The sequence below is a fragment of the Anopheles cruzii genome, chromosome 3 (assembly GCF_943734635.1).
Source record: "Anopheles cruzii chromosome 3, idAnoCruzAS_RS32_06, whole genome shotgun sequence".
Taxonomy (NCBI): domain Eukaryota; kingdom Metazoa; phylum Arthropoda; class Insecta; order Diptera; family Culicidae; genus Anopheles; species Anopheles cruzii.
This window is the reverse complement of record NC_069145.1, coordinates 85491787-85514899: the sequence shown is the minus strand read 5'-3', so window position 1 is coordinate 85514899 and position 23113 is coordinate 85491787. Positions and strand designations below refer to the sequence as shown.

Below are 23113 nucleotides of genomic sequence, written 5' to 3'. Positions count from 1 at the left end.
GCACTATCAGCGAGGAATGCGCTTTTAAGTACGCTGCGCGTTCGCAAAAAAAAACCTAACGCGAACGGGTGTGGGCACTCATTTCGCAGGATGTGCGGCCATAAATTAGTTTCACTTCTTCCCCGACGGGTGGACGTCAAATTTAGGACCCATCCTAGCTCGGCGATATTAAAAAACCATCCATAGTGAGCCGGAGCCACGTGCCCAATCTGGGCGCGCTCGGTTTTTGAACATTGATGGATTGAGTTTTTTGGCTGCCGTCAGAACGCTGCCGACCTGTGCTCGGGAAGCGGTATTCTTGGCGCATTGCGTTTATCGTAAATTAATGACCAACCTGGCCTGTTCGTTTTCGGCAACTTTTCTGACAATTTAATGGTCTCGCGAAGGTTATGATTAAAATGCGCTCAAAGTGTGTAATCAAAAGTATAAAAACAAATCGGGAAAATCGTTGCGCTTGAAGATTGAACTGTTTCAAAATTGTGTCACTCTTGGCCGTTGTTTGTTGTCGCAACTTATCTTAGGCTCTTCTTCACATCCGGACTCAAATCTCCAACTCCATCGCGCTGGAAGCCCTGCTCTGTGAAGCTCTCGAGAGGTTTCCCTCTTCGCTTGACGATCATTAAAGGCGTGTAAACAGTAGCCGAAGCCAAACATTTGACCTTCCTCTTGAGACGGTCGCCTCACCTTCCACGGTTCCACGGTGTGGTTATCTCTTCGCCCCAGAGATCGCTTACCGCCGATGCTCGGAAGATCCGATGACTCAATGCGGGGCGGGGAGGAAAACGAAAGATCTCTTTCTCCAGAGAGCCCCGGAGCGAAGGAAAGTCGCGCCGCCGTCAGGTGAGCTTGGCACGCGGAGCGATCGCTTCGTGGAGTTTGTCTTCAGTGATCAGCCGGAACGGACGTGTTGAGATCGAGCGCTCGAGTAGTTTGGGCTACGGAGCTCTTTACCGTCGCCTGTCGGAATAATCACCTAGCTCGCGTGTGCGTGTGCCAATAGTTAATTGATTTCCAATGTTTAGTGACACATTTTAATTGAGGCGCTCGATGTGGCGTGACCAGACCAGGGTTGATGAATCGCAATTAATTTCCGGCGGCTGTTGGGGGCCAATTTAAGCAGAGTTGCGAAGGAGAGTGATTGTGTGCCGTGACCGTGAAAAAAGGGCGACAGATTAAAGGGCTTCGAAGCCGAAGCTCAATATTCCGTCCGGGCGACCCGCGGCGGAACGGCGGACGCGCCGTCGATGTGTGATTAATTTAGCTTCAGCTTTTCTGTGGGTTTCGGGACACACGGACGGCGGTGGTCGCCTGTGGTCTGGGCGCCAGTACCCAAACGAAAAGACACACAGCACGGTGTAATTGGAGAAAGTTTGTTAGCCAGAGTTTTTGTCGGGGCCAGCCAGCCCGTCGAACCGTGTGTGTGTGTGTGGTGACCGAGTGACTTAGTGTGGTCCGGTGTCGGGTGCGAACGGGGGTCTGCATGAAAGTGACAATTTGACGTAGCGAAACGGGCGACGGCGGAATCCCAACGTACGGGGATTTCTATCGCGCAGGATAATTGCCAGTTTCTGACCGGGTCGACGCTGGATGGACGGGTTGGCTGGACTGGGAAGAAAGTTGTACTAATTGTCGGCAACATGCGAATTTCATGAACTCTGCCAGTGGCGGCGAATCTAAATTCAATTAAGTATGCAAATGTTGTAGTCAAGCGTGGGTTAAACATTTAGAAACTCAATATTTAACGACATTTCAATATGCATTTGAGGCACTTTTGGATGTAAACAACTTAACGCTACATTGACCATTCGAAGTACCAAATGTTGAGGTTATGAGACCAACATCGCAGCATAAACATTCGGAAGTGGCGAGACGTAGCATCGCCACTTAGTTGCAAATCGGTAAAAATATAAACGCTGTTCAACGATAAAATAAACACCCCAGCGGACCATCCAATAACGGCAGCCAACCGGAGAACGCTGAGAACGAAATCAGTCCTAGGGCATCGGTCGATCAGTAAAGATCAATAAGCTTATTCAAAACTATTTGCACATTTTAAAATGTTAATCAAAAATCATAAAATAGTCCTCCACAACATAATTGTAATATCTTAATCAACGAACGAGCTGTCGGACGAACAATAATCGTGACATTATCGATCACTGTTCCCTTTTTAATTTAACTTCCAACGCAACGAATGCATGTAATATTTTGTCCTGTCAAAAGTTGGAATGGCGACGAATCAAAGTTGCGCGGTGGCACATTAATTAAAGCGCTTGCAGAGCCCGGGCCGGGGGAGTTACAATAACATTCCCGAAATTGTTTCCATCGCCATTTCAGCCACCAACGCGACGCACCATGAAGGACGAGGCCCCGCGTGGCGCTGGGCAGCGGGCTGGGCTAACGTGTTGTTGTGTCGCAAAAATTTACGACGTGAAAATGGTCCCCGTCGCCTCGCTAACCCCTGCCACCGCGCCCACATTCCGGCCTGTGAACAACAAATTTGCATGACGAACGGGAGCGCGCGCCTGGCGAGTGATAAGAACGAGGAGAGTCCTTTGGTCGACTACACTGTGCAAGTGCTATAATTTGTGCATTAATTTTACGCCACGAACGCGCGTGTGTGTGTAACCGGGCACGTGTTGGCCCAGGGAGTCCTTTCGCTTGTGTGTGAAGCGTTCGGCGCGAATTCAGTGCACCGCTCCGAGAAGGAGCGCTTCTCGGGACACAAAGTAACCGGCGTTCCATAACGGGGTTTAGTTTTTCAGACCCTCTGGCTCCCGAAACTGCCCGAAGTGTGTTTGCGTGACTACGTTTCGGTAGTGCGGTCACGTGTGGCCCGGTGTCCCGGTGTGCCGGTGTGAGTAAACTAAATGGGTGCCAAATTTATGGACGAAGGTCCTTAAAACAATTCGTTGTGTCCGGGCCGAGCCCAAGCGCAGGCCGAACCCCCGATGCCACCGATGAATGCAGTGGACGCAAAAAAGGGTGAACTCCCAAAAGCCATAAAAACCATTACGAAACGCTTCGGACTGCATGCGGACTCCACAGGAAGAATCGATACACTGCTGGGTTAGTTGGGAACGAAAACATGACCGCCCAGTCGGACCAGTAGTGGTGAACTTGAATCGCTCGTAGAGAAAAGAACCGAACCCCGAAAAAAAGATCCCAGCAAGCGGGGGGCTGTGCGCCATAAAAGTTTTAACGATTCGCCCAGCGACCCGTGCAGCGCGGATCGCGGTTCGGAGCCATAACTTCTAATTATGTGAGATCCGAAAGTTAGCGTAAGCCAACGGAAAGAATACGTTCCCCCCCGCGGTATGTGGTGTAACGGTGCTTCGGATTATTGAAAACAATCCGGAACCCAGGTCCCGGAAGACCCCGGAGGCAAACAGAGGGTCCATAAAATGGCCCACCCCAGCAGTGGCAGTGAGATCGGCAGGAGGCGCAAGAAAAGGACGCAAAAAGCGAACGCCATCGGCGAACTTTGTGATGGTGGTCCGGGCGGCAGGACGAACGCCCTGACCTGGATAGTGTTCCTGGTGGTGGTACTTGTAGGTTTTTGGGCCCTTCCGGCCTACGGTGCTCCGTCGCTGGCCGCCAAGTCGTGGCCCTCGATGAAGACGTACGATATCTGGGGTGAACCCGAGAACTCGCCGCCACCGCCGCCGCCGTCAGGGGCAAGGTCGACCGATTCCTTTGACCCACATGCACCCAGGCCGGCGGACGGCAACGGAACCGGTTCCCGGGGGCAACATCGCAGCCGGTACAGCTACGGCGAGGCGGCTTCCTTTTACGGTGACGCAAGCCACAACACGCTGAGTGCCGACGGTGGCCGGCAACGGTCCGCGAAAGGTAAATTAAAGTTCGCCGCGGTGAAAGTTGGCTAATCGTCTGCAAGCTGTGTGTGTGTAAGTGAGCAAGGAAATGAGAGTTGCGGGGACACATTCTTACGGGGATTGTCATGCAGCGACCGAAACCGGTGTCCGGGCTGTGGTCGGAATGACTTCTTGTTGTTGTTGGTGTGGCGAGAAAGTGAGCTCGACAGATGAGTCACAGCGAGCCCGGCGAACCGGATCGGACCGGAGAGAATCGGCGCTCGAGGCTCGATTGCCCGTGTGTGTGTGTGTAGATCGCAATCGCTCATTAATCATTTATCGGCGCACTTCTCTGGATTGTGGGACCATCCAGGAAGAAAGTCCATTAGTGAGGTCTCTAATCCATCTCGGAATGTAACACCTTTATATATAGATCACCTAAGGTCGCTCCAAGACCTCCCGGAAATCCTTCACGGTTGAACGAATCAATCAGAATTATGACTGGATTGGCTCCCCGGACAGTCAACAAGTTTGCCATCATGCCTGGGCGGCACCTAATCGCCTGTCGGAAGCTGACTGACTCCTTGCTTTCGCCACACACACACACACTCTGTGTAGTCGGCAGCTTTACCAAGCTTTTAATAAAACATGGAACTAACTTACAGCTTCCGGGCCAACAGTTACCAGGGGGTGCCATAGTTCCGCAACAACAAGACCGGGAACGCTCCGTCTTGTTTGCCATGGCACGCCCAGCACGGGACCGTCAGGGTGCATCCCGGGCTCACATCCGGCGCATCCGATCGTGGTGGTGATGGCAGTTTGCTAAACAGATCTGACACCAAATTAACAAACGACTGACTTGGCAAACCGGGAACTTGGCGCACCCGGGACGGTTCCGACATCGATAGTAACAACGGCAATAAGTTCGCCGTTTGTAGTGCTTCCGCTGCCTTCCGGCAGCGCAAGTTGCAGCCGGAGTCACTCGGCTGTGACGTCGACGTCGCCTCAGAATTCCAGATGGAGCGGATGGACGGCCCAGGTAGGGGAACGGTGCGGCGCAAAGTACGTCAGTCGCCGAAAGCACCAAACGGGGTTCAGGGCCAAAAGTTGGACATCTCTTGCGACGGATGCCTAGATGCCCGGAAGGATGCCCCGGGAGCACGGGACTGCAGCGTAAAGTGCAGCGTAAGACGGTCGCCTCGCCGTTTTGCTTCGGATCGTCGGGCGGTCACGGCGGCAGCATGTTTATGTTCGGAACACCGAGGCCCCGTCGAAGACACAAAGAAGACGGCGTCGGCTAATTGGATGCTGAATAATCTATGCCCTCGGGGCCGGCCGGCTGCCGGCGTTTGGGTGCGGCCTCTGCGGTAGAGAACCCTTGCGGTAGAAGTTCTTCCACTCGACGGGTGACCATGGGTGAACGCCAACGCAGAACGCCAACCGAACTTTGGCCGACTGCAATTAACTTGCCCGGCTGAGTAGAGACCCCTCTTAACGCTCGATTACGACCGGGAATCGATTGCCGGTCCTTTGGAACACGGAAAGCTCGTCAAGCGTGGCACGCTGGGGTGTTCCATAAGTTTTGCGGTTCCAATAACAGAGAGTTATTTGGTTTTTATTATGTCAGTACACTCTTCATATGAACGCATGTGATGTTTCACTACGATCTTCATTTTTTGTTTAAAAGCCATTTAATATCGACGTGTCAGAGTATTTTTGACAATGGAAAAAATCAAGTATTGGGCAGTGAATGATGTTTTATTTTTGGAAGGTTTACAAGCAAAGGAAATTTATGAACGAAGTGTTGGAATGTTGGAAGGGCTTAGGACTCTTCTTCTTCAATTACTTTAGCAAAAAGATAAGTTGTTGAAGTTGGCCGGGCTCGTACATGCTTGAAGACGGCGTCCACAGTCAGCAACAGCACTTGAAATCGCAGGAAAAATGCAGGGTATCGTATTGGAAAATCGTCGAATCACTGAAAGAGATTTAGTATAAGGACTAGCCTCATCTCATTGAGTAGTATAACCAATATTTTGACTGAAGTATTGTGTTCCAGTAAGCTCTGTGCAAAATAGTTGCCGCATTCGCTAAAAATGGAAGAGAAACGCATTCGAATGCTACTTTCTCGACAACATTTCGAGCGTTTTTGAAAGGACAAGGTGGATGTTGTGCATTGAATTCTTTCACTATGGGTGAGACTTGGGTCTGTCACCATGATTCTGAATCCAAACAAGAGGCTAAGGAGTGGTATGGACCTGGCTTTTCGACTCCGAAATGAGTTTGTGTCCAGAAATCACCCAAAAAGGTGTTAGCATCAGTTTTTGGGATGCGAATGAATTTGCGATTTTATTGGAAACTGATGAAACAATAAATTTTGACTATTTTGTTTTTTTGATTGTGTTTTTCTAATCGCAAAACTTATTGAACAGCCTGAGGTACGCGAGGCTTCTGGCGGAACCTCTCTGGTGGTTCCAATTTACGATTTAAAGCCCACCGGCTTAGTGCGCCGTCCCGGGGTTACCGCTACATCCATCAAACCGGTTGGATTTACAAACCGCTTCCGGTCCGAGGCGTCGAGGATTGGATCCACCGACGTGACACTGACTCTGGGATGTAACGGGTTTGGCCCTAACGCCATTTGCGGTTTGTCACCGGAAGAGGCTTATCTGTCGACCCCGCGTAATGCTGCGGCCAGTTTATGAATAGTTTAGCAGCCATTTCTTACTCTCTCTCTCTCTCTCTCTCTGTCGCTTTCTCTCTCTCTTCCACAGTGTTGAACTTCCTACCGGTCCCGGTGAATGATGAGTGTCTGGCGGACGACGGACGGCGCACGGGGATGTGCATGAACGTGTACGAGTGCCGGATACAGGGTGGCAAGGCACGTGGCGAGTGTGCCCTCGGCTTTGGCGTATGTTGCGTGTGTAAGTGTGCTCGGACGTGAAGATTTGGTCCACTGTTTGATTGATGCGCTGGTTTGGTTCCGCAGTTGTCGCCACCTGCAACGAGGAGATCGGCAACAATCTCACCTACTTCGTGTCCCCGCGCTTCCCGGGCATCGTGCCGAAGGACGTCGGGAGCTGCAAGCTCAAGATCAAGCTAATGAACGCGGACGTGTCGCAGCTGAAGTTTGAGTTCATCCACTTCGCACTGGTAAGCATGTTGCGGCTCTCCGTGATCCGCCGGCCAAGTCTGATGTTCTCCGCCCAAAACAGGGACAACCGAATCGACGGACCGGAGTGTGCGAGGGGGACATCTTCCGGCTGATCGGCGGCGTGGTGCCGTTCGATCTGTGCGGCCACAACTCGGGCCAGCACCTGTACTATGACCTGAGCCCCAAGAGCCGGGCCGACGAGTCGATCGAGCTGGAGATGAACTTTGCGACGCGCTCGTTCGCCCAGCGCCTGTGGGAGATCCGCGTGTCGCAGATACCGTTCAGCCAGCGGTCACCGAGCGGGTGCATGCAGTACTTCATCGGCACCGAGGGTCTCATCCAGACGTTCAACTTTGCCGAGAACGGCCGGTACCTGGCGAACCACAACTACCGGGCGTGCATCCGGCAGGAGAAGAACATGTGCTCGGTGGCGTACGAACCGTGCGACGAGCAGTCGTTCCGTATCGGCGGATCCAGGGACCAGCCGGGTCCAGGTGCTGGTGGTGGTGGTGGTCCACTCGGTGGAGCAACTGGAGGTGGATCACCTGTGTCCGGAACGGGTCCTTTCTCGGACCCGTCGCTGGCCAACGATCCACTGGCACCGGCCGCCGACATTCCGGCCGACGTGGGCGCTCCGGTACTCGAATCTCCCGTGGCCGGCCTGCCCGACGGTGGTCCACTGGCCCCGGACCAGGACGTGGCCGCCGATGAGCCAACACCGGTCGAGACCGCGGGCGACGATCCGGATGCAGCGGCCGACGAGGGATCCGGAGGCGGTGGCGGCTTCTTCGATGGGTTCTTCCCATCGTTCTTCGGGCGGAGCATCTTCGACGACGACGACACGGGCCGCAGTGGACGGTCGTTGGATCGAGGGACCGACCAGGACCTGGGACGACAGTTTGGCAACGTGAACTGTGCGGACCGGATCACGCTGCCGTGCATCGTGGAAGACTTCATCGGCGTCGGGTTGGGCGAGCTGCCCAGCTGCCGGCCGGTGCACTGCGGGAACTCGCTCTGCCCGCCGGGCGTGTCTCCGTGCCGGGTCGAGACCTCGGTCACCCCGTTCAGCCTGGGCATCCACTTCGGCGAGGGCCTGGACCGAGGCAGCCCGGAGGACAACCTGGGCGCCTGCATCCGCTACAGTCAGATTCCGTGCGCGGGATGATAAAGCGCCAGAGCCTTATTCGGAGGCCAGGGCCAGGAATGACGGGTGTTCTGGGAGTGTCACTCGCTGGAGCAGTATTTATTTGCCATCGGTCGGGCGCCGTGAGTCGGGACAACGGGAAATCAATCGCGCAAACGTCCGCACGCTGTCCAATAAAAAGTGAAATGTCGTAAAACAATGATTCAATGTTGCGTAAAAATGGCCGCCCGAGTCTCAACATAGTTATGGGCGCCAGTTTATGGGCATTCGTCGACGTTGTTGCGTTTAATGTATACCGCACGGAATGTGCACGGAACAGTTGGCGTCCTTCGGCTGGCGACGTAGGTTGATGGTTGAGCTGACGAAGCCTGTGGAAGGCTCGGGGATCGAACCGGAAGAGACAGTACACCACCGAAGGGTACTGTACCACCAACCCACTCTCAGTCAGACGGGTAGACGGTAATAAAACATAATTTCTATCACCACCACCGACAAATACTGGCAACGGAGCCGCATAGCGCGCAGAATGATAACCTTATCATCGTGCGCGGTCGTTCCGTGGTTATGGCGCCCGCGACGTTCGATATTTCCTTTCAATCCGCCATCCGCGAAAAATGAGGGCGAAACAATTGATTGTTGGTGTGTCTCTGTGTGTGTAGGTCGTCACGCAATGGCGTCCCGAAAGGGCTCCCTCGGGAGAGGCTTACCAAACCACCGAAAACGAGACTGAACCGAAACTCGAAAGCACTTCAAATCTACGGAATGGATTATTTCTGTGGAATTCCGCTCCGGACGAATGGCCCGGACCCCGGTGCTAGATGCTAGATTAGTTTTGAACATTCCGATTAATTTAGAGTCGCGGCCGCGAGTGGCGCCGACTTTCACGCGGCAAAGACATTGTTACCTCGCGATAAGCACGTTCCGGAGCGAAGCGACAGAAATAGATCGTTACTTTTGCAAATGATTCTTAACCCGTTTTGGGGCAGCATCTCGGGGGGACTTTCAAATGTCCTTCGCTTCATAAGTTGCGGCAGAAAACGGTCCAGAACTGCAGCCCGGCACATCGGTCCCAAAATATCGTCCGTTGCGTCTCACGGGACATCGTCTCATCGAATGGGTTCGGTGGCTGCTTCCGGGAACCGTACCGCCGTGACCATTTTTTCTTCCTTTTACAGTCACAGTTTCCATAAAAAAGGACATAATCACAGAACGGCGTAATTGGAAAGCTCCTTTCCCGGCCAGCTCGTCGTATCGTTCGTTCTGATTTAATTCCGGACCCCGGCAGGACGAGTCTGCCGTGAACTTGGTCCCGTGTCCGGCGTACGTGAGGAGCCCGAGCACTCCGCACTACAACTTTGGCACCGAAATGGTTGCGAGTTTAATGCTTTCTTTATTAACTTTGCCGCACGATACAGTGTTCCGGTCCATGATCGACGGTGGCCCCAGGCAGGCAGGAGTGAAAAGTGTGTCGGCTCCGGGTTCGAGGTTCGTACTTTCGGTACGAGCACGGTTCGTCGTGTTTCTTTGCGAAATGAAATTTTAATCTCATACTTTATGACCGCCAGCTGTGGACGATCGAGTGCGCCCGGGACCCTCGGTGCTGGTGACCTCGGCAATGAAACAGGACTGGATCGGACGATTGTAGTTGGCCGATTGGCCGCCGAAGAAACGTTCGCTCCACCGGAGAGAGAGAACCACAGAGAACCATTTTCATTTATCTTTGCTTAAACAGATGGATGCATGGCTGTCGCTGGGTGGGGCGACAGGGTGGTCTGGCCGGCTTCGGGGGAAGAATTGAATTCACCGTCTTTTGGGCGGTCGGTTTTTCATCTTTCTTTATCACATTATCATTGCGGTACATTAGCCCCTGGAAAGAACTGCGGCGAAGGCGAGCGATAAATAGTCCTATGGACACAACGCACCACAGGAGGCGGCGAAACAAAACGAAGCGAAGCAAGGAAGCCGTAACCTAAGCAACCGGTCGGCATCAGGAACCCTCTCTCCCGAAGGCTGCTGTGATACTGTCATAATTTGAATAAATTACTCCGCGTATCGTTTCGCTTTCTGTAGTAATTGTTTGTTTTTATTTTACCTTTCGAGCGGATGGACTTTTTAACTGCTTTGTAGACACGTAGAGTAAGAAAGAATTCTGGAACCGACCCTGCGGACCCGGCTGGCGGCTCGGGAACTTGGGTGACGGTTTCTTGTGTTTAAACGATTGCTAACTTTTTCAAGCTGTTCCTCTTTTTCTGTAGGACGCAACACATAATTAGTCGCGAAAAAGGTTTTCGGAAAGGAATCCCGAGTCACTTGGGTTGGGTTTTAGATAAATACAATGCTTTCCGTGTTTCTTCCATCTTTTTAACTCAATTTCCGGTTATCTGGTTCGTGTTTTACATAAGTATCTTTGCTGAATAAGTTGTGTACAAGTTTTGTTGAAGTGTTCCTCCTGTGGTGGTGTCTCTAAGCGTTTTGTAAACCTTTTGCTGTCATCAATAGCTCTCTTAGTTGTAGTATTTTATCGCTAGCGTTGAAACAAGAGACGAACGTTCTGGCGTGGCTTTGCGTGGCAAATATAGTTTGGAGTACTTAGTCCACTTTTACGGCATTTAATGTTGCTTTGCTGAATGCTTCGGCGTATTGAGACTTCCGTTGTCCATTTTTGGGTTTAATGCATCCTCTCCTTAACGGCGTTCGCTTACTTACATTCGGTTGCATCCGTTTGCGTCACCATGTCTGCCATCTCAGCGTTGCTTTAAATCTACTTGTATCACATTTAATGCTTATGATTCATTGTTTTCTTCAAGTGTTTGTTTTTATGTTCACGTAAACAATCGTCAAGGAAGGAGTTTCACTAAAAATCAGTGCATTGTTGAAGGTCTGAAAGTTCACCATTCGGATGGCGAAAACAAATGCAAGTAAATGGGAAATCGGTTCCACACAAACCAAACATGGGCGCGTTGTGAACGTGAAGCTTAGGTATAGTAGAAGGTTTAGGTTAGAAGTTTACAGCTTTCATCACGAGTCAGAGCTCTAACATTAATTCGTTTTTCGGAGAAACCTTTTTGGCGTGCGTAAGAACTTGATTTATTTTACATAGTCTTGCGGCTTGCAGCTATCAAGCGCAGCGAGACTCAGAGCGAGCGACTGTTAAGGAGCGAGTGTAAAACTGTACACTATTTAGGTTACCCTCTACGCGCAGCACCTTATCCTTCCCTATACGCTATACACAGTTTGCAGAATGAGAAAATATATTCTTATCATGTGTGTGTTGTTGTTCTGCGCGCAAGCGTAAAGGCATAATTGAAATCCGGGATCCTTTCCCCGGGGCGGCCACTGTTGCCCTGGTTGCGATAGCCCTAGCGGCTCGATAGTGTGAAGCTAACGCGATACACTTACTCTCTATAGGCTGGGATCTAGCTTTCGATGAACTTTCATACAAATATGACACCAAAAAACACTCCCGCCGTGCATCCTGTGGCCTGTCGACAGCGACGGCACGGCTACGTACACCTCCTGGTGGTATGGATTGATTAACCTATTTACAGGGACTTTGGTTTACGCTACTTTGGCCTCGGCGCGGCACCCGAGAAAGCTCACAGAAAGCTTTTCTCGTCCGCCGACTTCTCCTTGGCGGTGGCACCGTTGCTCTTCAGCTGGCCGATGCTGCCGCTCTTGACGATGAGACTGTGCTGACTCGCACTGTTGCTGACCACCTTGGTGTTGGCGTTGGTGACCGCCGAGCTGTTGTTGTTGTTGTTGGTGGTGGCCGCATTGGTGGAGGTGGTGATGATGCTGGTGCTGCCCGTGTTGCTCGTCACGCTGGTCGTGGCACTGTTGGCCAGCATCGGTTTGTAGCCGACGTCCCGCGGGATCAGCAGCGGTGCAGCCGGGGGGCGCATCTCGAACGTTGGCTTGCACATGGCCAGGGCCGGGTTCGTGTGGAGCCCGACGTTTTTGGGACACATCGCCACGATGCTCGCCCCGATGGGCCCTGCGAAAGGATACGGAACGTGGTTGAAATTCCTCGGATCTCGGACCTGAGCGGTTTCACCTTCAAGGTGAAGGTAATGGGGGGAAAGTGGGTTCCATCAAACAGGTACAACATGCCAAACAGTGGCCTACACAACCATAGAGCGCCATAGTGTATCGTACACATCGGATGATAGAGGAAGGTCTATCGATAGAGAGCAACTGATCAACACCAATAGACATCCAGAGAAAGAACGAAAAACGAGCGAACGAGAGTGATGAAAGGTGCGACAGGGACAGTAGAGAAAACAATGGTAATGCGGTGGTGGCGCAATATAGTAACACATAAGTACATCGGAACAGGAAACACTCCAACAATCAATCCAGACATAAGGTCTAACTTGCGTGGTGGGGAATCCAGGGAATCTTCTAAACTACCAACGAACATAAATCACTAAATCAGTTCGTTCCATATCCAACAAGGGAACTCGAAGTTCTACCGGAGGGACCAACGCTACGGAAAACGTCGGGATCCGCGTTCGCGTTCGAATGCTCTGCTGGGGACAGACGTTGGCAAGAAGTTGGAAGCCAACAAACCGTTGCCTGAACGTTTGCCGAAAGTGCGTGCCTCGTGCAGACGGTGCTGCTAGTGCTGCTCCTGGTTCTGATGCTGGTCTCGCTGCTTTCGCGGAACTCGCGCTGCTGGCGACGATAGTTAAATTAGCCAAAGGGCGTTCTTCCTTTGTGCGAAATTAATCTCGGGATCCTGCCGAGCCGAGCCTTTCGGTCCGCTGCTGCTGACTCAGCTCGCTTGGGGACTTGCACTCTGAATCGTGGCCAGAAGGTGGCAAGAAAGTTGGCATCCCTTTGGGTGCGTCGGTTAATTTATGAAGAAGCACGGCTTGGGAGATTACGGAGATAATTTCGTTTAATATTTTAGCAGCCTTGAGGCTCGCCGTCTCGAAAGGTGCTTCGTGGAATGACACGGCATTAGGTTTGGCGTGTGTACTGTGAGAAAGATGCGGCGGTGGCCCTGAAGTTTTCGGGTAGAGGCGAGCCCCGTAATTTCTAAACTACTACAGGAGAAACGAAGAAAAACATCAACACCAAACGAAGGAAACATCAAACACATTCGGCTACAGACACACACACTGGTTGCGAGTAAAGAAGTGAAGTGTTGCATGAGTCGGTTGGACACCGGAACGGATAATGAAAAATGCTACAGTTTAATACCGATACATAACGATAAACACTCATTTACGGGGAAGACTAATGCTACGGGTCTACGCCGGATCTTTGGCCGGATGGCACGCACGGCATGCCGGTGGCAGATAGTCTGCTAACGACACTATTAAAAATTAATATCCCATTTGTCGGCCAGTGCACACATCGCCGGAATGCGGTCAAAATTATGGTCGAGTTAAGCAGTTGGGGTTCTCTGGGTACAGCGTCAAAATCGGCCATTTGATTGGAAGATCAAACACCATAAAGCCGTAGGTAGAAGCACCAGCGGCGAATCCCGAATTTACAACCCGATTCTGCTTGTCAGGCTCGGGCTAGACAATCTACATTAATCTCATCATTCAACGCAACAATAAATGTATCAATCCCGCATAGGAATCGGTTCCTGATGGCGACGCTTTCGGGAGGCTTTCGGATTCAATTCCCGGAAATGTTGGATAGGACTCAAACCCATCGATGGTGTCTAAACATTCAATTACAGTGTTGTTTTCGGCGTTCGGGGCGATCGGTCAACATTACATTTGTAGATTGCAGAGAGCACCGTGTGCGTTACACAATTGATTCGATTTAACCACAAGTGACCAATTTGCTCGTTCGTTCGTTTGTCCTCGTCACTCAGTGTTGACCGATGCAGCCGGTTTCGCAGTCCGACTAGTACCGATAAAAAGTGCCACGAATAACCATGTCAACACCACCAATAATTGGCTACAAGCGTGGCCCAGTAACCCCCGCTGTTCGGCTGCGTTACGCAAAATTGTGTTTGTTTTTGTGTCAAGGATTCATCAACCCACGGCCCGGATCGGGCTCCCGAAAAAATGGCTCGCCAGGAAACGAACGCACACAAAAACGGGCCCTGATGGGCCCGGTTGTTGACCAAACCGATAACACGGCCACTTGACCAACAGGAACGGAATGCTGGCAGCCGGGAGGCTACACGGCGAGCAGCGAAATGGACCAGGCGCAAGATTCGTGTGTGAAAAATAGCCAGCCGGCGTGTCCGGTCGATGGGGAAACTTGTCAGAGTGGCCGGAAATGGCCGGCAGGTTGGGAAGTGGTGGTGCAGTTGAGTTGTTGACCGAGATACCGTGGCGCGGCACGAAACATCGACGAAATCCACCGAAAGTCCGGCAGCGTAACACGTTGAAACATTACTCGCGAGATAATGGAAGGAATTAGTTGGGAGAGGCGAAAAAAGAGACGAACTTTACGAAGGCTCGCGGCCGGTGTCGGCGAGCCAAAGTTGGGCGCTGCAGTTGCGGAGCAGAGTGCACCAGAGTGCAGTGATAAATGATGCCAAAAAAGTTCTCGAGCAGCGGCGTCGGAGGGACCTCGCGGAGCTGCCGCCGCCGGAAGAGCGCTAAAAATATAGGACCGAGCCGAGTTTCTAGGCCAAAAACCCTTCAACTTGCCAAACATACTCCAGCTGTGCCGTGCCGGGCGCTGTTCACCTGCCCAGACTCCGGGCCGGGATTGCCGGCCGGATGATAAAGCGTGTGCAGCGCCGGCTGTGCATGGCTTAAGCGGCAGAAGCGCATTTCGAGGGCTAACAAACGGGCGAGAGACTGACATTATCTGGCCCGGGGCGTCTACTGTGGGGCTTCCGGAAAGATCGGTCAGCCCGATTCCACGTTACAGCGACACGCCGGGAGATGAGCTTGGCGTTGGGTCGCTTTTTTGCCACTGCCAAAATGCAGCATTGCGACGCAAGTCCCGTCTTGACTTACCAAGGGAAGGAAAGTCAGTAAATCACCCACAAGCCGTTACTCCATTCAGGGTAACCGTTTACATAGCGGTCTGGGAGCCTCTCGTTCGCTTAGCAGTGTCAGTGGTTACATGGATCGATCGACTTCCCTAACGAGACAAGCGCAAATGGGAGCGCGACAAGAATGTCCCATTTTAATATACACAAGGTTTTCGTCCGGTCCGGTGTGCTACCTAAAGTCTAGCCTGGAAACATCGTAAAACCGTGCAGCAAATGACCAAACAATGAACGCAAACGGAACGACTTCTCCGGAACTAGTGGCTCCCTAGTGTGGGGGGCGAGTGCTTCTCTATACGCTAGTTGCCTGGCAACGCCGGCAAAGGGCAACTTGACTGTACAATTGCGGGGAAAAGAAACCAATTTCAGGGAGCAATACGCGCGTGTGGATAGCGTTAACGACTTTTTTGATGGACTACTTAGATGGTATCATCACACACGCCTACAGGACGCCATTCTACGAACACACACACACACACGGGGTTAGATACACATCGTCAGTTTGGCAGTTTATTTGGCGATTTCTGTTGCTGGACCTGGACCGGTATCGGGACCTTAAGAGGTTGGAGGAGGTCAACGAGTGGGCTAAAATTGGATTTCGCATTCCGGGATGTACAGTGTGCAGGGGCTCTCCATATTGTACCGTTTCCTTGTGTAACCGTTTCCCGGGCTGCCTGGACTTCCGCTGTGTGTCCTAGAAGGTGTTCCAATTTTTCACGCCCAATTCGCCCGTGTTTGGATGTGTTTCGGAGGATTGCGTCGCGCGTCATTTATCAACCTTCAACGCCACGATTGTTGGCGACGCGAAGATCATCGCCCATGGATCATCCTTATTTGTTTGACTTTCCACTTTGTGTGTGTGTTGCTGAGTGCGTGTATTTATGCTACGTTTCGTGATGCTGGTGGTGGTGCCGATTGATGGAGCGCCCGGTTCAGTCCCGGGAGAGCTTCGTGTTGACTTTGACCAGATTCATTGCGTTCGATATGCGGCGCTTGGTTTGCTCTGTGAAAAAGGGAGGCACGGGAGACACACATCACACACTCAGCGGGGACACCGGGGGACACAATGGTTGACAATCGGTCGATCGGGATAAGAAAAGGACAACGTGGCACATTCGAGATCTTCCGGTTTAATGGAACCACCGTTACGAGACCCCCGAGGATCGTTTCGATTTAGTTACTGTGGGTTTTTGGCGCATTCGAGCAGTGCCCGGTCCCGGAAATCCCACCAGGATAGGTGGAACCGATGAAGCGTCACGAACCGGAGCCGGAGAGAAAGGATGGGCTGAACGTGGTACGTGGTACAAAAATCAACATTTGCTCGTGAAAGACCAGCCTGGCGGAGACATTTCGGTGAACGAGATGGTGCCCGTGACTTTTGGTGGTGAATAAAAACAGAATCCGATGCTCGCGGCGCACGGAGTGGTGCAACAGATGGGTACGGAACGTGTGTGTGCCAGAAACAGGTTCTTAAGGTCAGCCGTTTTCTGTTGACGGTGATGAAACATAGCAACGGAACAAAGGAACGGGCCACACCGGGGCCCCACTACGTACACTCATAAAAGGATACAAAAGTCCGGCCGTGCGTTGCTGTTACCCAAGTTGAGCCGGGGCGGCGGGATGCAGTGTTCGGGGCAGCGGGAAGACAGAAAGTGACATGATATGATACCAGGATTTTCTTTCTAAGCCGGATTGAAAGATGGACCTCAAAAGCGTCTACGATCTTCGTCCATTCACCGGGCTAAATGCAATCAAAAATAGAAGCGGAGCGATATGAACTGTCCGTCCTTCCTCCTTCGCGAAGTACTTTCGTTTGTTTTGCCAGTGTGCCACTCGATGCCCCAGACACCGGGCGAAGGAGCGACTCCCGGTAGGGATTTATTCCCGTATCTGGATTCTGGGAGTTTCGGTCAAACGACTGCAGCAAAACGGCCACGGCGTCGCAAGACCAACGGACCAAGATGGCCTGGCAACCGGGTTAGCTTGTCCCCCGGCCGATAAGTCCCGACGGATTAAAAGGGAAGAGAAACACGGCGCACGACGGTCGCCCTGTGCAAAGAGCGCGCTCTCCAGGAGGAACCCTTGCCGGGCACCGAGGGACTGAACTTTATTGGATTTGTACCGGAAACCAGGTCGCACGGTGGCAATATAACTTTTTCGCCAACAAGAGCCAAGCCTTTCCCCGATTCGGGGGTTCTCCGTCGGGAGCGTCGGGGTTTCGAACGGTCCAGTGGACAGCCCGTCGCCCACTATCGGGAACTTTGATCAAGCCGCGTTTGTTGGGGACGAATCAAAGATAATAAATAATGGTCTGCTGGCCACTGTCTTGGGAGCTGTAGCAGTGGTAAGTTTCGAAGCATCTTTAAAGACTTTCGGATCCCATTCGGGGACTGCGCCTGCTAGGATCGATCGACGGTTGCCAAGAATCGCGGAACCCGTTTCTAATAGCGTGCTCGGGAGCGTTCGATTTTTGGGCCGTCGCTTTATACGTCCGGTTCCGGTGCCTTAAACAACCGACCAATCTAATGGAAACTGCTCCACGTTACAAAAATACTCGCCTCTCCGGTGCCGAAAGTAGCACAGGTAGGACCTCCCAGGGGTTGGGCGTACCAAACCGGATGAATTACAACATTACGATACATGAAAAACGCGCTGCGTCTGTTGATATGGGTGGCCCGCGTCGGCAGATACATTTGTGGATAGGAAAATTTATAGCACGTCGTCTGCAGGCGCACGATAACGCCAGAACATTTCGGCCACAGCCAAAGGGACGGTGGGGACAGTGCCATAAAATGGGCACAAGAAAAGAACATGTATAATTTTGCACCCTTAAGAGACGTGTGCGTGGCCATTTAATGGCTCGGACCACATCCGCGAGAGGCGCCTGTTTGATTAGGATGGATGCTTTAAATTGACGGCAACCGAGCACCGAAAGGATCGCACCACCCCAAAGAGGTCAACATGATTAGAGTCGTTTGAATATTTATAGGTTCGCACCGCACGCCGATGGATGGACCCGCGCCGAATCCCGCCGTTCACCAGGATGCCGATCGGGTGCCGCGTGGAGGTTTTAATTTGAATTTAGAATGAATCGAAAGATAATTTATTTGCAAACCGTTGGCGTTGACTGGCGTTAAGACCCCGCCCACCCAGGCTCACGCGAAAAACGTGGCATGTGACAAATGGCTAATGATTTATAGAAAGGATCGCGGCCGGTGTCGGCCAATCCGTGGGCAAATATCATAAATAACCGTCATAAATTTGCCGGTCCACTTCCGGCTACCTCATCACGCCAATCCATCGCTAAACGAGCTTTTAAAGTGTTTGGCCACGCGGGGCAAAGGCGGGCGGGATTTCGGGAAAATACGCGCCACGACAGATCGGATCCAGCGGCCGGAGGATTACGGCTAATGCTTCCATCCGCGTGGTGTTTAATAGAGTCGATTTGGGCGAATTGCCGAATGAATTATGCTCGACTCCGGTGGGAAAATTTACCACTCCCACGGGTGGTTACGACTTCCTGTCGCAGGTTTTTCTGCGGCTTCTCCTACGGCGCTAAATGACGAGCCGCCCACCGTTGAAGACATTCGGCCGAGCTTTGTAAGCTTTCTCACCCGAAACGGAGCGCACCGGATACCCCGAATGTTATTGAATATTTCAATTCCAAAGTCCCAGCACATTTTACGACCACATTACTTCGGCCCACGGGTGTCCGGGAAGGATCAGCTCTATGTGGGGCAAATTTACGATCGAATTTACGCGGCCCAACGGCCCTTGTGAGGGCTCAATTAGGCGTGCAATGCCGAAAGGTGGAGTGCGTGAAAAGTTTACGTTTACGAAACAAATGGCCCGGTTCGGCCACCCGATATGACGGGAAGTGTCTCACAAGGACGCAACAATAATTGGCGAGGCAAACACACGGGAGATCAGACAGACAGAGATCCGAAGGTGGCGAAGATATCAGGTGTACAAATAGAAAACCGCCGTTTTCCCATGGGCTGCGCTAGCAGCTGCAAATTAAACGATAAAAATATGCGAAACCCTGGCAATAACAGTTGAGGCATCTGTCAACAACTCCACAAAATCTCGTTTGTTTATTTTCACTCTGCTTTGTGTTATTCATGTGCGAACATGGCGAAATTTAAGCCGAACAAGAGCCATTTGCGGGAAGTGTTGCTTTTTGCGTTTCATGCTAAAAAAATGCAGCTGAAGCGCATCGAATGATAGTAGAAGTTTATGGTGAAGCCTGCATTAGTGAAAGAACGTGTCGGGAGTGGTTTTGCAAGTTCAAAAACGGCGATTATGACGTGCAAGACAAGGAGCATCCCGAACCGGAGAATAAGTTCGAAGATGCCGAATTGAAAAATTTTCTGGAAGAAGATGCTTGTCGAACGCAACAGGAACTTGCAGACTTATTGGGCGTGACGCAACAAGCAATATCGCATCGGCTAAAAGCCCTAGAAATGATCCATAAACTAGGATACTGGGTGCCGCACGAGTTGAAGCCGAGGGACATCGAACGGCGCCTTTGCATTTGCGAGCAACTCCTTGAACGGCAAAAAAAAAAGGTTTTTTACATCGCATCGTGACCGGGGATGAAAAGTGGATACACTTTGATAACCCAAAGCGTAAAAAATCGTGGGGGCTTCCCGGCCATGCATCAACATCTACAGCTAAACCGAACATTCATGGCTCGAAGCTGATGCTCTGTATTTGGTGGGACCAGCTCGGCGTTGTCTATTGCAACTAGGCGAAACCATTACAGGAACCCTGTATCGGACACAACTAATGCGGCTGAGTCGAGTATTGAAGGAAAAAAGGCGTCAATATTCAGAAAGACACGACAAAGTTATCCTTCTTCACGACAACGCTCGACCACATGTTTCCAAAGTCGTGAAAACATACCTGGAAACATTAATATGGCACATATTACCCCCCCGCCCTACTCTCCAGACATCGCCCCGTCAGACTACTATTTATTCCGATTGATGACGCATGACCTGGCCGAGCAGCGCTTCCGTTCTTTCGAGGACATCAAAAATCGGATCGATGAATGGATCGCGTCGAAAGATGAAAAATGTTTCCGATGAGGAATTAAAAAGCTGCCCAAATTGTGGGAAAAAGTTGTGGCTAACAATGGCAATTACTTTGAAGAATGAGTTTGTAAGGAGTTTTTTACAATAAAGCCTCAAATCATGAGAAAAAACGGCGGTTTTCTATTTGTACACCTGATACAAAAGTTTCTCCTTTTTATCACTGCAACAGGAGAACACCATCCGGAACCGGAGGTATCGATTGCCGGCAGTGCTGTGGCCTTGGCTTGCGGAACCGAAGCTGAACGGAATGCAAAAGCATGCTCCGATACACGCCGGGGGCTGGCGTACGAAATGTGGTATGAACGTAATTAGAATTCCTGTCCCGGGGGCCAAGAAATGTGAACTATCCTCGTGGTCCGATCGCGCACCATTCCAAGTCCAAGGCTAGAGTATCGCCGCCGATTAGCAGGATGTTCCGTTTTTCTTTGCATTCGATGAGGTGGCCGTGCAACACGATACACGAGCAGAATGGTTGATGCGAAATCGTTTCCGGTGGCGCGCGCCCTGTTCGGTACATTTGTCTTGAAGATTGCGGGGCGAAAGAAGGAGCAACCTTCTGTTGGCACAAAGTGGTTCCACTTATCGGTTTCTCGACTCTCGACTCGGAACTGTTTCGAGTTTCAAGAGGCCAGGCACTCGGCTCCTAGTCCGTTTTTCATTTTACGCTCCCTGTGAGGTTCTAAAATTTATTCACCAAACGTGATCACCGCTTGTGGGCTTTTGTGGGAATGAAAAGTTTTTTCTCACAAAAACGAAAGAACGTGAAAGAAATACGGGCATTCGGAGCTTCATAAAATAGAAACGAATCAACGTTTGTGCCGGGCCGGGCAGCTGAAATCTTTATAAATGGTGCATGTGGCCGGAAGTAGTTTTTGGACCGGTCCACACGACGCGGTACACGGATTTTGGGTTAGTTTGTGCGGATGTGGCACAAAAAGTAATTTCAACCGGAGCGTGTTGATTTATTAGTATGGTAATGTGCGGAGACTGCAGCCGCCGGGGCCGCCAGTGCCGCATGCGCCCGCGGGCCGCGTGTTGTCTATCGAAAACAAATCGGATTTTTTCGCACGTGGCACATGTAACCCGGTTCCATTGTGATTTGTGATTTGTAATGCATGATTCTTGCGTTCAAATAAATATGTAAAACGTGTTTGTGGCGGCCGCGGCCCGCGAATAGCCTTGGGTACGGTACTAAATAAAGGTTGCATAAATAATTTAACCCGATTCAGCGACGCACAATTTGATCAGAAAACAATCGCATTTACATTCGCAGCACAATAGAAGATAATTACGGCGAGGTGAGCCACAGGACAACAACAACAGTTTCCGAACCATTTGTGGTGCGTTTATGACTGCGATGGTTTGTGGTTTTTGTGCTGCACCGTTCGAGCGCTCTGTCCTTGTGATCCTCTTTCAGCAGCGCAGCCTTGTGCTAATGATTCCACGGAAATGGAGCAAAGTGTCGATTCGTTAGCCCGAAGCGCGGTCCCGACCAGGATTAGCGGTGGCGAACCAAAAAAGACCATCAAAGTGAATAATTGCATCCGCGGAATATAATGCTCGCCTTTTTCCGTTTTGGTTACGCTGCCCTCGGCGAAGTATTTGAAGCCATTCCGTAATTTCAGCAGGATCACAGGTTAGGCAATTATGGTCGCAGTTGGTTGCAGGTGATTTACGCATCAAAAGTGTGGGGGCTTCGAAACCGCCATAGAACATTAGTGGTCACAGTTATGGGTCGCGACCCCGTCGGGGTTCGGCGACCCTATCGGGGTTGCCACATTTATCATATTTTCACTTCATACTATTTTTGCCGGACGATTACACTACTGGCTCCTTTGCATAACACAAGCTAGAATCGTTTATTCGATCGATAGATCGTTCCATAATTTTTTGCGTTGTTCCACCATTGCATAGCCGGCGCACTTGACGGGCCGATAATAGTGCCCTCAATCAATTGGCGGTAATTATCGAGCCATTTTTATCGGCCAGGTCCACTCTTGTTCGATGACGTGCCCTGCAATCGTACGACTTACGAAATGGCGAGCGGATATGGAAATGTAGAGTGGTTTAATTTTTCATTAGACGGCAACTGGACGATTTAGCGAGCGGCCCATTCATTCTTGGGTGGGTGGAAACGGACCGAAGGACGAGCTGAGGTGATGAGTGGCACGAGTACCACTTTTACATAACAATCGGAACATCTGTTCCATATTCCATCCGTGTCGAAACCATTACGGCAAAAAGAGCTTTAAATCCCGCCCCAAGGATCCTTAACCAGCGGTTGCCCATTTTTAACCACTGCATCATGTAATTTCCTTCCGACCGGAAGGTACTTAAGTTAGCTGAATATGGTAATCGTTGCGTGATACGATAAACGACCTATACCTTGGAGGACTTACTCCTGTGCCATGTCAACACAGAGTCAGCACTTTGCTTCACTGTAATGATTTTATTGTAGAAAAGGAAGCTTCCGTTGTGCCAACTGTACCTCAATTAAAATTCTGCAAGCGATTCGATAATTTGCGAATACCGCTTCAGCTTGTTAGGAATACTGTTGATTAGCACAGCAGCACCGAACGTGCAGTGAATCCCGGATTAGAAGGTGCACGAAACACCCAGAACAACTCCGAAGAGTGCTCCAGATGTCCTGCGAAGTAATTGAAACAACAAACCAGAAATTACATTATCTGGTTCCAAACTTTCGGACAAATTAAAGCACGGTTCCTGCGAGGCCAACGATCCGTGCGTCCCGACAGTGTATGTTTGACAGAATTTAATGTCGTTTGTTTGATTTGCGCCCGGTGCTGCAACATGACACCGGACACCGGACCATCTCCCGGAGGGGGTTTACGGTTTGGCAGTTTATGGCCCACCGGGAGCATCGCCACCGTCCACGGCCTTTGGCCCGCCGCAGCTGCTTACTTAAAGTTTTTG

At 51.2% G+C, this 23113-nt stretch overlaps 2 protein-coding genes across 2 annotated transcripts in view; one reads left to right on the top strand and one right to left on the bottom strand.

Moving 5' to 3' along the window:
- Positions 1-3404: 3404 nt before the first annotated feature.
- LOC128271194 (uncharacterized) lies at positions 3405-8131 on the top strand. The gene is made up of 4 exons (XM_053008637.1): positions 3405-3852; positions 6587-6736; positions 6802-6965; positions 7028-8131. The coding sequence occupies exons 1-4, from the start codon at positions 3405-3407 to the stop codon at positions 8129-8131; spliced, it is 1866 nt and encodes a 621-aa protein (XP_052864597.1).
- A 3455-nt stretch (positions 8132-11586) lies between these two features.
- The window catches only part of LOC128271193 (potassium voltage-gated channel protein Shaw-like), a 34612-nt gene continuing 23085 nt past the window's right edge, over positions 11587-23113 (bottom strand). Inside the window, exon 6 of the mRNA XM_053008636.1 lies at positions 11587-12104. Within this exon, the coding sequence (XP_052864596.1) occupies positions 11707-12104 (398 nt within the window). The 3' untranslated portion in view covers positions 11587-11706. The remainder of the gene's footprint in view (positions 12105-23113) is intronic.